Source organism: Oryctolagus cuniculus, chromosome 13 (assembly GCF_051225735.1).
Source record: "Oryctolagus cuniculus isolate XC-2025 breed Fujian yellow rabbit chromosome 13, ASM5122573v1, whole genome shotgun sequence".
Taxonomy (NCBI): domain Eukaryota; kingdom Metazoa; phylum Chordata; class Mammalia; order Lagomorpha; family Leporidae; genus Oryctolagus; species Oryctolagus cuniculus.
In genome coordinates this window covers 101205057-101221026 of record NC_142879.1, presented here as the reverse complement: position 1 = coordinate 101221026, position 15970 = coordinate 101205057, and the positions used below count along the sequence as shown (strand labels likewise).

Sequence of the window (15970 nt, the reverse complement as noted above, 5' to 3'; positions counted from 1 at the left end):
AGATAAGCCAAAGACTGGGAGGAAAATATTTGAAAAGCATTTATCATTTAATAAGACACATGCAGAATATATAAATAATTCTTAAAACTTAATAATCAGAAATAAAAAATACAATTAAAAACTTAACAAAAGACTGAGACACTTCAAGAACGCACTCATATAAAAAGAAAAACATAGAAAGATGCTTAACATAATTATACATATGCAAATTAAGCCTCTATGATATACCAACACACTTATTCAAATTTCTAAAATTTAAAAGTGCCTATATTAAATACAGGCAAGGGATAAGGAAGAAGGATTCTCAAATGCTCATCATAGTGGGAATATAAAATGATACAATCACTGTATAACAACATATCCAAATTGCTTTCCAAACTTAGATATTACCTCTATCATATGACCCAGCAAGATCATTATTGAGTGGGTACTATACACAAATTAATGATGTCTTCCATGGCTGCAACGGCCAGGGCAGAGGGCAGGGCCAGGCAGAAGCCAACAGCCAGGATCTTTATCCAGGTCTCCCATGTGGGTGCAGGGGCCCAAGTACTTGAGCCATCTTCTGCTGCTTTCTTGAGCCATTGGCAGGTGTACCTGGGTCAATAAGTGGAGCAGCCAGGACTCCACCCAGTGCCCATATGGGTGCTGCTGCAGCAGGTGGCGGCTTCACCTACTACGCCACAGCCCTGGCCCCTCCATGGGCTTTTAAAGCACAGTTTGTTATTCAGAGATTTGACATTTGTGTTTTTCTACTTCCTTATATACTTACCTGTGTATTTTGTTTTAATTGTGAAAGAAATACAACAAGCCTAATTTAACTGTACTTTCATAAAAAATTCTCCTCTTGCATTTTGAACCCAGTTTGCTCTTATATATGATTTCCATGTTTGGTGTCTACTTGTTTGTGACTGTTTCAACTGCTGTGTTTAATAATCAGGCTTTTCATCATTATATAATACCCTACTTTATTTTCTCCGATGCATGAACCTTTAACTCTACCTTAACTTATATTACCAAATCCTTGCTTTTGTATTATTTGCATCTGCCTGGCCATTCCCTTATCTTCAGCCTTACATTATTTGCTTTTAGAACCTTTCAATCCTGTATGACAACCTGAATTGTCAGGAGAACTGGACACATACACATTTAATTCACTGATATATTTTATTTTGTGGCTTCCCTCTTACATTAGCATTCTTTGATATTCTGTCAGATGTGTGGTTCATCCACTTGATGTAATTAAAAGAATACCAAATCTCTTACTAATGTCTCATTCAACAAGGGCATAAAACCTCTCTAAGTCAATTTCTTTCTCACCAAGAAATATATAAGTCCTGCTTTACTGTCTTTCAGGTTTGTTTTAATTTGAGAGGCAGAAAAGACAGACAGAGAGAAAGCTCCCGAATGCTGGTTCATTACTTAGATGCCAACAATGCCTGGGACCCGGTTGGGCCAGGACTTGAACCCAGGTACTCTGCTATGGGATGCAGACATCACAAGCTGCATCCTAAAGGCTAGGTCAAACGCCTGGCATTCATTGTTGAGCAGGAAGTGCTACTGCCTGCATCGTATATGAGTTCCGCTTCAAGATCTGGCTGCTAGGCTTCCAGTCCAGCTTCCTGCTAAGGTGCCTGGGAAAGCAGCAAAAGATGGTGCTGCAACCCACATGGAGACCCAGATGGAGTTCCAGGCTCCTGACTTTGGCCTGGCCCACCCCTGGCAGTTGTGGCCATTTGGAGAATGAACCAGTGGATGGAAGATAGCTTTTTCTCTCTTTCTTCCTCCTTCCTTACCACCCTCCCCCCTGCCTTGGCCTTTGCCTCTCACTGTAACTCTGCCTTTCAATTAAATACAATAAATCTTAAAACAAAAAAAAAAGAAAGCAAAACTGAAAATTCAAACTATCCAGAGCAATACCAAAAAAATTACATACCAAAACCTATAGAACACAATGCAATACAATACAATTTGTATTTGCATCTTTGTTAAAGAATAGACTAAAAGTAAAGGAACACAAAAGGAACACTGGCAACTTCAATGAGCCCCAGTTCCCGTGGCTGCTCCACCTCTAATCCACCTCCCAGGAAAAGCCTAAGTGCTGGGCCTCTGCTACCCATGTAGGAAATCCTGGGTGAAGTCCAGGCTCCTGGCTTCAACCTGGCCCAGCCTTGGCCATTGCAGCCATTTGGGGATGAACACGCCATTGGAAGTAATATCTCTGTCTCTGTAACTCTGACTTCAAATACATACATACATAAACCTTTAAGAGAAAAAAGTAAAGAAAAACAGGGGGTGAAAAAAATAAAGCAATCTCACAAACAGTAAAATACATTCCTCACGAAGACAGACAACAAAAACATACAAGTTTAGAAATGAGAGAAGCCACAGTTACGAATAATGAAGGGCCTGAGAGAATACTCTGTGGAACTAACTTAAAACAAACACTTTCACAGTTGTGCACTCAAGACTATCGTCGCTAGGAAGGATAAAGGCTGGAATGGCAAAAAAAAAAAAAAAAAAAAAAAGCTGCTCACAGGTGAAATGTGATCTTCGAAGAACAGACGACTCCAATATCATTTAAGTTAGTCACAACATTTTTAAAGCTGGAAAGTTCTTCATGTTACAAACCAGGACAATTTTAATACCAAATGCCGATTTTTAAAAATAACACACACATACACACACAAAACAGAAAGAGAAGCTACTCAAATATTATTAAGATCATTTGCCACTATTCAAGAAATGCCAGATTTATTTTTATTGCTTTATTCCAATTAAAACATTTAAATGAATGAAATTATATGAAACAGACCACACAGCTTTATTTTTCTTCAAATTACCTCATATTTCCACATATTTCACCAAGTTTTTGTTATGCTATTAAACAAGAAGTACAAACCTACTATTTTCCATTTTAACCAAGTTATTTCTTTTTTTAAGCCCAACTGTAGAGTAATTGGTGGGAAAATTCCCACAAATCTGGGCTCTGCCCTTAGAAGCAAACACAAGTAGTAAGTGGTCTGTGATGAGGACACAAATAATGGGCATATTTTATTTTAAGGTTTATTTATTGAAAGGCAGGGCTTATTTGAAAGAGGGGAGTGGGGAGGGAAAAGAGAGATCTTCCATCTGCTGGATCACTTCCCGCATGGCCACAGTGGCCAGGTCCAAGGCAGGACAAACCCAGGAGCCAGGAACTCCATTCAGATCTCCCATGTGGCAGCAGAGTCCCAAACACTTGGGCCATCTTAGTTTGGTTGAGGGGCCTGAGCTGTGGTGGAATGGGTAACACCGCCACCTGTGACACCAGCATCCCATATGTGCGCCAGTTCAAGTCCTGGCTGCTCCACCTCTGATCCAGCTCTCTGCTGATAGCCTGGGAATGCAGTGGAAATGGCCCAAGCATTTGGGCCCCCACCATCCATGTGAGAGATCTGAATAAATCTCCTGGCTTCAGCCTGGTCCAGTGCTGGTCATTGTGGCCATCTGAGAAGTGAACTAGCATATGGAAGACCTCTCTCTTTCTCTGTCTTTCCCTCCCTCTCTCTATAACACTTTCAAATAAATAAAAACAAAGAAAAAACAACAAAAATTTACTTGAAGCATATCAACCCTCAAAAAACACTTTCACACATATTAACAGATATAAATCTTTTTTTTTTTTTTTTTTTTTTTTTTTAAGATTCACTCTTTTATTTTGAAAGTCAGAGTCAGAGAGAGAGAGATCTTCCATCTGCTGGTTCACTCCTGAAATAGCCACAGTGGCCAGAACTGGGCCAGATGAAAGCCAGGAGTTTCATCTGGGTCCTCCACATGAGTGCAGGGGTCCAAGCACTGGGGCATCCTCTGTAGCTTTTCCAGGTCCATTAGCAGGGAGCTGGGTGGGAAGTGGAGCAGCTGGGACTCAAACCGACACCCATATGGGATGCTGGCACTGCAAGCCGCAGCTTAACCCACTACACCACAACTCCAGCTCCAACAACTAAAAATCTTACAAATAGGTTAAGCAAATGGCTGTAAACCTGTCTTAGGTAGAGAACTAGTTTTATATTTTCTAAATTTTTATTAGAGAAAAGCTTTATTTAAGATACTCCTTTTATATTCAAAGGTTTCCTAAAACAGGTAAACAAGAAACAAAACCTGAGGCAGGCATTTGGCACAACGCTTAAGATGCCACCTGGTTGAGGCCAGCACTGTGGTGCAATGGTTTGAGCCACCAGCTGGGAGGCCTGGAAGAAGCTCCTGGCTTTGGCCTGGCCATTGTAGCCATTTATGGAGTGAACCAGCAGATGGAAGACCCCTGCCCAGCCCTCTCTCTGTCTCTCTGTAACTCTGCTTTTCAAATAAATAAAATAAATCTTTTTTAAAAAATTTAAATCTTATTGTAATTTTGTGTGGACAAATGTTTATGCCAGAAATGTTCTTGCGTTTCATGTTTTCTCCTGAGATTCACATATGCCTATGTTGGATTTCTATTTATCTATTTCTTCCATCTGCTCACTTAAACATGTGTATTCATTTTAGTACATAATACCCACTCTTCATCTGAGCCTCTATATCGCTCACTGCATCTCCCACAGTTCTGTTGGCCTTTGTTCAGGGCCTAGGGTTCTTGTTAACACACACACACACACACACACACACACACCACCCTAAAGACAAACCCTCACATCAAGAGGAGATAATGACTACAGTCACAGGAGCAGGATCTAATGCGTCACTCCCTCAATCCACTGAGTAAATTTCAGAAAACAGACTGATTTGTAATCATCAAAAAAGGCAAAGAAACTTTAGCTCAGAAGTGTGACTGGGAAACTAGAGCCTGACAATACCGCGTACCTACTAGAGAGGAACTGGGTAGGGGCCAGTTTTCATACACAGAAGGGCAGATGAGTTCCACAAAACACTGTTTTTCACAACACCATTGCCAAACAATAAAACCCATGCTGGGGGCTGGTGTTGTGACACGGTGAGTTAGGTCACTGCTTGCCACACCAGCATCCCATATACGGAAGTGCGGGTTTGAGTCCTGCTAGCAGGCTTCCCACCCAGCTCCCTGCCAGGAAAGCAGCTGAAGATGGCCAAGTGCTTGGGCCCCTGACCCACATGGGAGACCCAGACGGAATTCCTGGCTCCTGGCTTCAGCCTGGCCCAACCCTGACTGCTGCAGCCATTTGGGGAGTGAATCAGCACATGGATGATCTCCCTCTCTCCTCCCCCTCTGTCACTCTTTCAAATAAGTAAATAAATCTTTAAAAAATAAACAAATAGAACCCGTATGCTTATCGGTTACAATCTGTGGTAGAAAGCAATCTGGTGTCCAAATGTAAAAGTTAGCTTTTAAATATATTCAAGACCCAAGGCCCATCTGGGGAGCCGCTCAAACACATTTTGAACAGCACACTATAATCTAGGTGTTTGTTTTTGCAAAAGACCACTTTTATAGTAAGGGCAACCCAAGATCTGACATTCTGCAACTTCCCGGATTCCATGTGGGTTTGAAATGAAAATCATTTCACGTTACACAGAAACTCAGTCCTTAGTAAAACTTTAACTCCAAGCAAGTTTATCTTCCTTCCATTCACTACTCCTCTGCTCCTCGCTCTGAGTCCCCAGGCCTGCTTTAGGCTAAAGGAAGTTCTGCTCCCAAGTAATTTTGAAGGTGCAAATCACAAATGAAAGGCAAATTAAAGTGGATTTTGAATTACTAGGGTTTCAATGATTCCCTTTCTTATGACACACATAAGAGCACATCTATAAATGTAACACCTGACAGAATAAAAATTTAGAGACACCATAAGTTAATATCATATAAAAAAAGACTTTTCTTACAGAATCCAAGAATAAAATGTACACAGAATGATGACATTTGAAAAATCACCATTTGTCAACCATCATAATTGGAATGACATGCTTATGCTTTGTACTATTACTTGTTGAAGGCTAGGATCATCAAGGGATGCCAAAGATGTTGCAGTTGATTTCTCAACAATGTTGCAGTGGATTCGTTTCTGAGAGGAGGAGCCTAGTGGGGGCAAGAGGGGCGGAGTCACCACACAGACCCCGGGAGTGGGGTGAAAGCAGGCTTGAAGCAAGCAGCCCGCAGACTCGCTTATTTCAGTTGGTACAACACCTTATACAGCCAAGACCAGCCAATCCGGTCAAGGGGCAGGCTATACCCCACCAATCACGTCTGTTGCCAGGCAGTTTCCAAAGCCATCCACTCACAGCCTGTTGCCAGGCAGGCTCCATTTGCCATGTGGGTTTCAAAGCCATCCACTCACAGCCTGTTGCCAGGCAGGCTCCGTTGCCAGGCGGGATTCAAAGCCATTCCTGAGTAACTGATGCTCGCTTGCCAGCGGCCATCTTGGCATGGCCTTCCCATTCCACCACATTTCCCCCTTTTCGTTTATTTTTGAGCAACGGGATGCATGATTCTTACCATTGTTGACCCCGTTTCCATGTGGTCTCCATACACAGCTGTGCCTGTCTTAGGTTGTCTCCCAGGGGATCTTAGCTGTCATTGACTAACCAGCGCTCAAATCAAGAGACCACAGGAGTGCTTGCTCAGATAGGGGTAGGAATGAGGAATAATGGTTATCAGGAATGGCATGACCGCACATAGGTTGGGCCATTTGAGTGCCTGACTAGAGCTAGTGGGGTACAAAACAGTAACAGATATAGCTATGGGCAGTTTCTCAGGGTAGGATGATAGGACAGGTGTGTCTGCTAACAAGGCAGATTCTCAGTCTTGTTCAGCTGATTCTGGTTGGCTGTCAGTTGCAGGCTTGATGTTTCTGGCTGGTACCCAAATGGGCTGTTCCACATTCTCTGGAAAGACACAAGCATATCCTCCACCTTTGGTTGGCAGAGGGTATGGTCCTTTCCATTCTCCTGTCAGGGGGTCATTCCACCTAACCATAGGGGCTGGGGTCTGGGATGGAAAGGATCCCCAGTGTTTTATAAGCTGGGCTTATCCGTTGGGAATCAAAAGTAAGAAAACTGATAGTGAAAAGGACCTCAGTCAAAGCAAGCTGTGGGTCTGAGGGCATATGACTGTTTTTCTGTCTTTGTAAGAGATCTTTAATCGTGCTATGAGTTCTTTCAATGATTGCCTGTCCCTGTGGGTTGTATGGGTTACCTGTGGCAGACTGTATGTTCCAAGATTTCAGGAAGGAATTAAATTCCTGTGATGTATACGCTGGCCCGTTATCAGTCTTTATGGTCCAGGGGACACCAAGGACCAGCATGGCTGATTTAACCACCTTTATCACATTACTAGCCTTTTCTCCAGATTGGACTGTTGCAAATACAGCCTTTGAATAAGTATCTACCACCACATGGACAAACTTAAGTTTACCAAAGGAGTTAATGTGGGTGATGTCCACTTGCCAGAGCTTATTAGGAGCAAGGCCTCACGGGTTCACTCCTGCTTGTTGCAGTGGGCCTGACGAGGCGAGGGGTGCACAATTCTTGCAAGAGTGCACTAGTTGTTTGCATTGGCTCATTGTTAGCTCTGGGAAAAGCAATTTTATGTTGCTTGCTGACATATGAAATTTTTGGTGTAAAATATGAGCTTGTTCTAAGTGTCCAATGGAAGCCGTATTGCAGGAGATAAGATGATCAACCTTTCTATTGCCTTGGAAAATAAAGCCAGGTAACCCAGTATATGATCTTAAGTGTGAGATATACCATGGGTGTTTTCTGTTCTCAGTTAGCTCTTTAAGTGTTGTGAACATATGGTCAATTGGCTTATTGGTTGGGTTAAAGACTGCAAAAGAGATCGTCTTTGCTACCTGTACTGAGTATTTGCTGTCCGAAAATATATTTACCGGTCCATCTTGGCTAAGGAGTAGAACCTTGACTATTGCTACTGTCTCACTTAGACAGGCATTCAGAGTTGCTGCATTCTTGTGAGCAAATAAGATATCATCCACATAATGTATGACCAAGCACAAAGTAAAAAAGTATATAACAAGCAGAACATCTATACTGTCTCATAAAGTTTTCTCTCCACAAAAATCTACTAGTTACAAAAGGGAAAAATAAGACCTTTACAGTGGAAGAACCTGGCATATGTTACCTTAAGTGAGTCAAGTTTTCTCACCAGCAATGAGATAAACAGCATGGGCCTGCTAAGACATGCTCTGAGAAGCACCGTGTGGAAGTCCTGCTAAAAACACAACCTGAATCTAACCATGAGAACACACTGTGAGGGGCATTCCACAGAGTGACTGCCTGTACTTTTCAAAACTGTCAAAGATTAAAGAACTGTTCAGAAGGATGGAGGAGAAACGACAGCTAAAGTCACTGCATGATGCTGGGCCGGATTAAGAACCAGAAACATTTCTTTTCCTTCAGGACATTAACAGGATGAATGATCAAATTGGTGTGTAAACTGCACCCATGTTCATCTAAGAAATATATGTTAAATATTTACAAGTGAAGGGGCCGCCTCACAGGGTTAAGCCGCCAACTGTGATGTTGGCATTCCATAGGAACACCGGTTAGATTCCCAGCTGTTCCACTTCAATCCAGTTGTGCTAATGTGCCTGGGAAAGCAGTGAAGACGGCCCAAGTGCTTGGGCTCCTGCACCCACATGGGAGACCTGGAAGAAGCTCCTGGCTCTGGCCTGGCTCAGCCCCAACTGTTGCAAACATCTGAAGAGTGAACCAACATATGGAAGACCTCTCTCTCCAATACACCCTCCTCTTTCTGTAACTCTGCCTTTCAAATAAATAAATCTTAAAAAAAAAAAAAAAAGTAAAAATAAATGAATATCTACATGTGAAAGGCAATTCACTCTCAATTTTTACAAAAAGAATGGCATGTGTATATGTAGAGGGAAAATGATAAGGCAAATATATATTAACATTTGGGGAATTTGACATGTAAGAATTATTTTTGCTAATTTTATAATGTATCTTTAAGTCTCAAATTATTTCACAGTAAAAAGAAAAACACACATAATCAATGAAAACTAGAAACTACACTCACTAATAACGCTCGAATCATTCAACACATATTCTACTCATCAGGTCATGAAATGTTAATGTTGGACGAAAAATACATTCTCTTTCCCCAAACCTTTCAATTCACAGATGAAGACAATGAAGGAAAATGACTTGCTCAAGAGCACACCAAGTTCAAGGCAGAGCCAAGATTACAACCCAGCTCCACTCAGCTCAGCTATCAAACAACTATTCCTCACTGTCTCTTGATGCCTTTAAATCATGGTCTACTCCCTTAACTCATGATGTCAAAACATGTATCTCTATGTCTCAACATGTATCTCTGATGTCTCATGTACTCCATTAAGCCTATCTCACATGTTATTTTAAAACGGCATTTAGGTGTCACTGCTCCTAATAATCTTTATAACCAATCAAAAATTAAGAAATCAGAATGATTCCAAACACTGTAGCAAATGCTAAACACGAACACACTGCTGTTACGTCCATGATGACAGAGACCAAGTTTGTACTATTCATCCTTACAGCCCCACCGCTCGGGTTGGCGCCTGCATGCAACAGATACTCAAAGACTGTGGTGTGTTGCAAAATGAAAGATAATGTGCACACAGGGGAGAAATGTGTATGCAGAGAATCACACTACCAGCAGTATTACCAAATGCCACCAGACAACACGTAACGGGCGTGAGCTCTAGGAAGGCTCCAGAGATTTACTGATTCCCAAGGACAATGCAAGCAGTGGGATGAGAGGAAAGGGCATGGCAATTTACACAGAACAGCCCAAAGGCAAGAAAATCTTCCGCACTTCTAGTGAGTTTTTAAACACAGGCTTACCTATAGTTGCTGCGAGCTCTGGATCAAAAGTATCATCTGTGAACCTCAACAGCAGGCTAAAAGAGATACGAAAAAGATACATCAGGAATTTGACTTTTACTTCCAATGGCAGGACAAATGTGTTCACACCAGATTGTTATGTTTTGTTACAAACTACTAGATGCAGAGTGCTGATGGGGGCCTGTTCCCAGGAACTCTGCCTCAGTGCAGTAGATAAGAAATTAAATTACTGGCAACTTAAAAATCCTAAGAACAAAGCAGTTTACCACTAAATATTACCCCGACGTTCCCCCACACAATACTGAAATGGGAAAAGGTGGTTTCTGTGTTGTTTTAACTGTACTGGAATGTCTTTCTGAGAGAGTAACAGCAGCAACATAGAATGTTTAAACTGATTTGGATGCAAGGGGAAACAATCTTGGAACACAACAAATCAATTTTTTAAAAATGTGACACATAATACACTCTGAATTCAAGCAAGAACAGAAAGGTTTGTGGGTAGCATTTTCTAACAAGCAGTTTGCCTACTGCCTCAGAGGGAGGGAAGGACAGGGAGGGAGAGGGTAGAAGGAGCCCATGACAGCCAGAGTAAACATACTCAGGCAAGTGCTAGGGAGGGTGAACAGGGAGCTAGGGAGACTGAGAGAAAGGAGTGACAAGATACGTTCTGAAAAGTGAATGCCAGCCAAAAAGGACAAGCAAATCAAGACAACTGCCATCGTCATGGTGGCAGAGCAAGGACTAAACCCAACAAGTACAAAGAAGCGAGAAAAGAATGGACAGGAGCAGAAGATTCCAGGTTAGAAGGGGACTCTAAAACTATGTTTCCTATCTTACCTACTGTGACACAGAACTGTCAGTAATTAGAAGCTCTTCGGAAGGGAAGCTGAAGCCTTTGCTACAGATCTGGCTTTACAAAATTAATCAATCTCCCCTCGTGTTAATTCCTATCGAGAAAACAGCTGTCAGATATCTGAACTGCAGAAAAGCTCTGTGATTATCGCTACTGAAGATTTTTTTTTTTTAATTTTATTTATTTGACAGATAGAGAGTGAGAGAGAGACAGAGAGAAAGGTCTTCCTTTCCGTTGGTTCACCCCCCAAATGGCTGCTGCAGCCGCCACACCGCGCTGATCCGAAGCCAGGAGCCAGGTGCTTCTCCTGGTCTCCCATGGGGTGCAGGGCCCAAGCACTTGGGCCATCCTCCACTGCACTCCTGGGCCACAGCAGAGAGCTGGACTGGAAGAGGGGCAACCAGGACTAGAACCCGGCACCCATATGGGATGCCGGCGCTGCAGGTGGAGGATTAACCAAGTAAGCCACAGCACTGGCCCCCAACTACTGAAGATATTTTTGTCCAGAGTATACTGCAAAACAGAATGGCTCACTGGTCATTTCCAAACCCAGTGTCAATTATATCTGAAGAGTGAACTCTTATTTTTCAGCTGATTTCTTGTGTCTACCATAAAACAGACACTACAGAATCACAGGTAAAACTAGAGTCAAATTCTAGATTTTTTTTTTACCTAACATTTTAACTATAACTATTTTTACTGACTACCAACATGAGTCATGTGCCAGCACTAGTAAGTCTGAAAGAGGATATATATCTATATATATAATTTTCTTCTCTCCCAACAAGCGCAGTCACCCATAATTTAAGACTCGAAAAGGTATGTTTCCATATTTGGTCACCACCCAGAACAGTACTGCAAAAACACAGGTTAAAATAACCTTGCAAAGTAATGGGAACAATAGCACCACCACGAAAGTAAGGCTAGTAATAATGGTGGTGTGGCCATTACAGTGTGGCCCAGACCAGAGACCGAGCCAGGGATTCCTCCTCCATCGCTGCTAATCCTCATCACAGCCTGTGTTCGCTAACGGCACTCCGACAGGGAAGGCAGGGAACTGGTAGTGGTGTCAAACACCCCATTTTCATACGGGCTCTAAGTCCGACCCTAGCCAGAGGCACACTATAGCCTCAAATGTTTTTCTAAGGTCTATGCATGTACTTCCCTACAGAGTCCACATCCCTACCGGCTTCTGAAACAAACTCAAAACCCCCAAATGTTTAAGAGCCACTGCACTTACATTCTATCTTCACAACCTTCCTGTTTCCAAAGTGCAAAAGTCTCACGATGCAGTGCTATAGTGGAAGGAGTAACTTCCACCAGGCCACTAAAGCCAAATTAAAGAAACAAGGCAACTATAACTTATCTGCATTTCCCAATTTACAAATGAATTGCATCAAACAGAATGCAAATGGACAGCCTCTGAGACTGGCAATGCTTGATACACCTTGCTACATCTTCACTTCATCAGGCCTAACCACAGAGTCAGTCCTAAACAATTAACAACAGTTTGAGAAGTTTCTCTCCCAACCCCCTCACTTTCCAAATGAAGGCCTAGAGATGTCAAGTATCAAACACAAGGTCACACCAGTTTCATAATCCTGATCTCCCGGCTACTCTGACATACCCTTTATACTCCAACAGGAGGAAATACACTGGAAAGTAGCCACTAATTTGGATTAAAATTTCCTTTGTTGCACAATGATTCCTCAACAAAGGGCTATCTCACTTCCACTAGCTGGACATAGAGGCATAAATAATACATTCGTTAGAACAGCCCTTTAAGATCACGTCCATGACAAATGTTTTTGCACTAAACTCACCTGAAAAGCTACAGACTTCTACTTCAGTAACACTGAAAGATCACCGTTCAGGTCATTTTCCATAGCACATCACACAGACCAGTAATGTGTATCTACCTCTAACAGTAAGACAACTTTCTCCCTAGATGCAAACCTTTAATGAAAGAAAGTGTTAAAATTTTGCAGGGAGTGGTTAATAATTCACCATTAAGTATACTTGTAGAGAAAAAAAATCTAAAGCAACTTAGGCTCAAATAAATTCATATGGGTGGGGGATGGGTGTGAACTAGGGAGACCAATAAACCCACTTAACAGACCATGTTCTAAAAAGGGAATCTTAATGGCCTATTTCAGCTAACTAACCTCTGGTTAACCTTCCAGACAACGCTAGGACACCTTAGCTCCATTCAACACACGTATTGGGTTGACCCACGTGAAATGACAACGGACCGTTCTTGACTTCGAGAACAGCAACTGCAAATGCCTTAACTGGGGTCACACCTCAAAGAGAAAAAGACGAAAATAAAGGTCACAGCTACGGAGCTGCTACTGGGACAATCTTCAATTTTTTAATCCTTTGAATACATGCAATGACAGACGGTAAACACAGTAATTTTAATAATTTTATTCAGCCTTTGAAACAGACTCTCTCTCTCTCTCCAAGGATTTTGCGAATCCAGAGTGTTCCCTTGATCCATCCTTCCGTATGTACAAAGCCCTCACTCCAGTAGAGAGTATGTTAAGTGAGAAAAACTACCTAGTTGGAGTGCCAAACTTGAAAAAAATCCGTGACTTCCGCACATACCACACATATGAAGCCTTCGAACTCTTGGGCATCCTAAAAGATTTCCGGAATACGAATTCCAGGAGGCAGCGCTAGGGCAGGAAACTGCCTACCAACCCCTGGAGTTGATGGTTTAAAACCCGGGCTGCGCTAGCACCTGATCAGCTGGCAAGGGTTGACTTCACCCGCAGAACTTTGTCCCCAGACCTGTAAGAATCCACAGCCCGCCAGCAACACCGCACCGGCCCCGCTCCCCCCACACCGCACCTGCCCAGCACCCCCCCACACCGCACCTGCCCCGCTCCCCCCACACCGCACCTGCCCCGCTCCCCCCACACCGCACCTGCCCCGCTCCCCGCCACACCGCACCTGCCCCGCTCCCCCCACACCGCACCTGCCCCGCTCCCCCCACACCGCACCTGCCCCGCTCCCCCCACACCGCACCTGCCCCGCTCCCCCCACACCTCACCTGCCCCGCACCCGCCACACCGCACCTGCCCCGCTCCCCCCACACCGCACCTGCCCCGCTCCCCGCCACACCGCACCTGCCCCGCTCCCCCCACACCTCACCTGCCCCGCTCCCCCAACACCGCACCTGCCCCGCTCCCCCCACACCGCACCTGCCCCGCTCCCCCCACACCGCACCTGCCCAGCACCCGCCACACCTCATCCTCAACTCCATCCACTGTCAGTGTTTACTATCTGCCCCCAGCGAAATAACCCAAGGCAGCAACGACCCCACAAGCTCCTACCGGGCCTTCGAGACCCCCGACACCAAAGCGCTCTCTCAACTCCTCGCCAGGGCTGCTTGCTTTCACAGCAAAGAAGCGACAAAGGGCTGCGCCAGAACGCAGGCCAGGAATGTGACCTACGGCTCCGGGAAAGCTCCTGCGTGGAGCGCTGCGCATCTCCAGAGGGGCCCACAGAAGCCCCGGGGGTCGAGTCCCACAGCTCGCCACCCCCGGGAGCCGGGATCCTCGTCTCCGAGAGCCCCGGGCCGAGGCGTCGCCCTCGGCCGCGCCCGGCCCCGACCCCGGCCCCGGGCCCGCGCCCGCCCGCCCCGCCGGCCCAGAGCAGCCCCGGAGCGGTTCTGCTCTCGGTGCGACCGACAGCAGGGGAGAGCGGCCCGGGGCCTCGGGCCCGGCAGCCTCGGGTGCGGCGCGCGCGGCCCGGAGGCCTGGAGCCGGCCGGAGCGCCGCCGCCACCGCCGTTTACCGTCCCCGTGGCGGCCCGGGAGGCAGCCGCAGCCCCTCCCCGCCCCCCGTCGCGGCCCGCAGACCCCTCACCTGGACTTGCCGACTCCGCTCTCGCCGATGATGAGGATCTTCAGGGTGGTCAGCACGTCCTCGTCCATCCTGATCCTGCTCCGAGCCCTGCTTGGCCGCCCCGGTCCGCCTCTCACTTCACCAGGGACGGCGGCCCGCGCATGCGCACTGCCCCGCGGCCGCCACCTTCCTCTTACCCCCGGCTGTTTAGGTTGCCCGAGCCCGGGACGTCCCAGTTCCGCCTTGGTGTGAATCTGCGCCTGCGCACCACGGGAGTCCGCGGCCTCTTTCCGGGTGGCGTGTTGCTCCCTTGCGCAGGCGCAGAGCTCCGGGCGCGCCCCGTGTGGCTTCGCCGGCTTCCCGGCCGGCTCGGATCCCTGTCTGCTCCCTCAGCCCTAATAGGAGCCTGCAACTAACTGGGAAAGAAAGGAGACGGGAGGGGAGGGAGCTGTTATATTTCAGCGCTGCGGAGGGAAGAGTGTCGTGCTTGGAGCAGATTATCTTAAATTTAGGTCCGACCTAGCCCCAATCCGAGAGAGAGAGAGAGAGAGAGAGAGAGAGAGAGAAACACAGTACTTCTTGGAATAGCACCTGCAGAGAGAGAGAGAGAGAGAGAGAGAGAGAGAAACACAGTACTTCTTGGAATAGCACCTGCAGAGAGAGAGAGAGAGAGAGAGAGAGAGAGAAACACAGTACTTCTTGGAATAGCACCTGCTGGGAAGTGTTAGGCCGATGAAAGGAGTTAAAGTGCATTAGACTTCCTGACTTGCTGTTAGAGTTCCCCTCGCGAGTTACGTCATCTTGGAGGTGTAGACTTGGGGTAGATCAGGTGTATTTTCAGTCCAGCTATTGGGTGTGTTTTACCAGTTTATTCCCTGCCTGATCTCCCCCAAAGAGAGTCCTCAGAGAATTTTTGTCTGTGTGGTTTATCATTAATACCCTGAGTGTTGGGAGGACTTCCTGGCACACACTGAGTGCTGCAGATCTGTGGAATGAATGAACATTCTGAAGTCCATTCATTTTAGCCTTGAAAACTAAATCCAGCCCCTCAGGGTTACTTTTGCTTGTGGCATCACAATAAGCATAAGACGTTGCTAAGTATGTGAGGTAATGCATGTTGATTAGCTTGGTTTAGCTTCTATAAATTGACTTTAGCTTCCGGTTGGTTCTTCTTTCTTTAATTGTAATGTTGGACTGCTTGAGATCTCTTTTGAAACAGGCATTTGTTGCCTGTAAGCTTTTCTCTTGCAACGGCTTTTTACAGCGCTGCCATTTTGATTTCATTTCTCTTTGCAATTCTTGTTTGACACAGTGATTGTTTAGGAGCACGAATTATTTCTGTATTTGATTTGGTTGAACCATTCCAAAAAAATCTGACCCGCACAAATAAATAGTTGTGAGGAGTTAAAATAGTATTAAATAATATTCTTATCTCTGAGATTCAGGGTGTTGGCAG

General features: G+C 45.2%; 1 protein-coding gene across 3 annotated transcripts in view; it reads right to left on the bottom strand.

The window, feature by feature from the left end:
• RAB18 (RAB18, member RAS oncogene family) overlaps positions 1-14681 on the bottom strand; it is a 44228-nt gene extending 29547 nt beyond the window's left edge. The window contains exons 1-3 of one of the 3 annotated variants that reach the window (XM_051820952.3): positions 14536-14681; positions 12829-12966; positions 9811-9866 (exon numbers count right to left, since the gene is read on the bottom strand). In XM_051820952.3, the coding sequence (XP_051676912.1) occupies positions 9811-9866; positions 12829-12872 (100 nt within the window). In that variant the 5' untranslated portion in view covers positions 12873-12966; positions 14536-14681. Of the gene's footprint in view, positions 1-9810; positions 9867-12828; positions 12967-13270; positions 13318-14535 lie in introns of those variants that run through there. The other 2 variants (XM_002717292.6, XM_051820954.2) reach the window with 2 other exon arrangements.
• Between the last annotated feature and the right edge of the window lie 1289 nt (positions 14682-15970).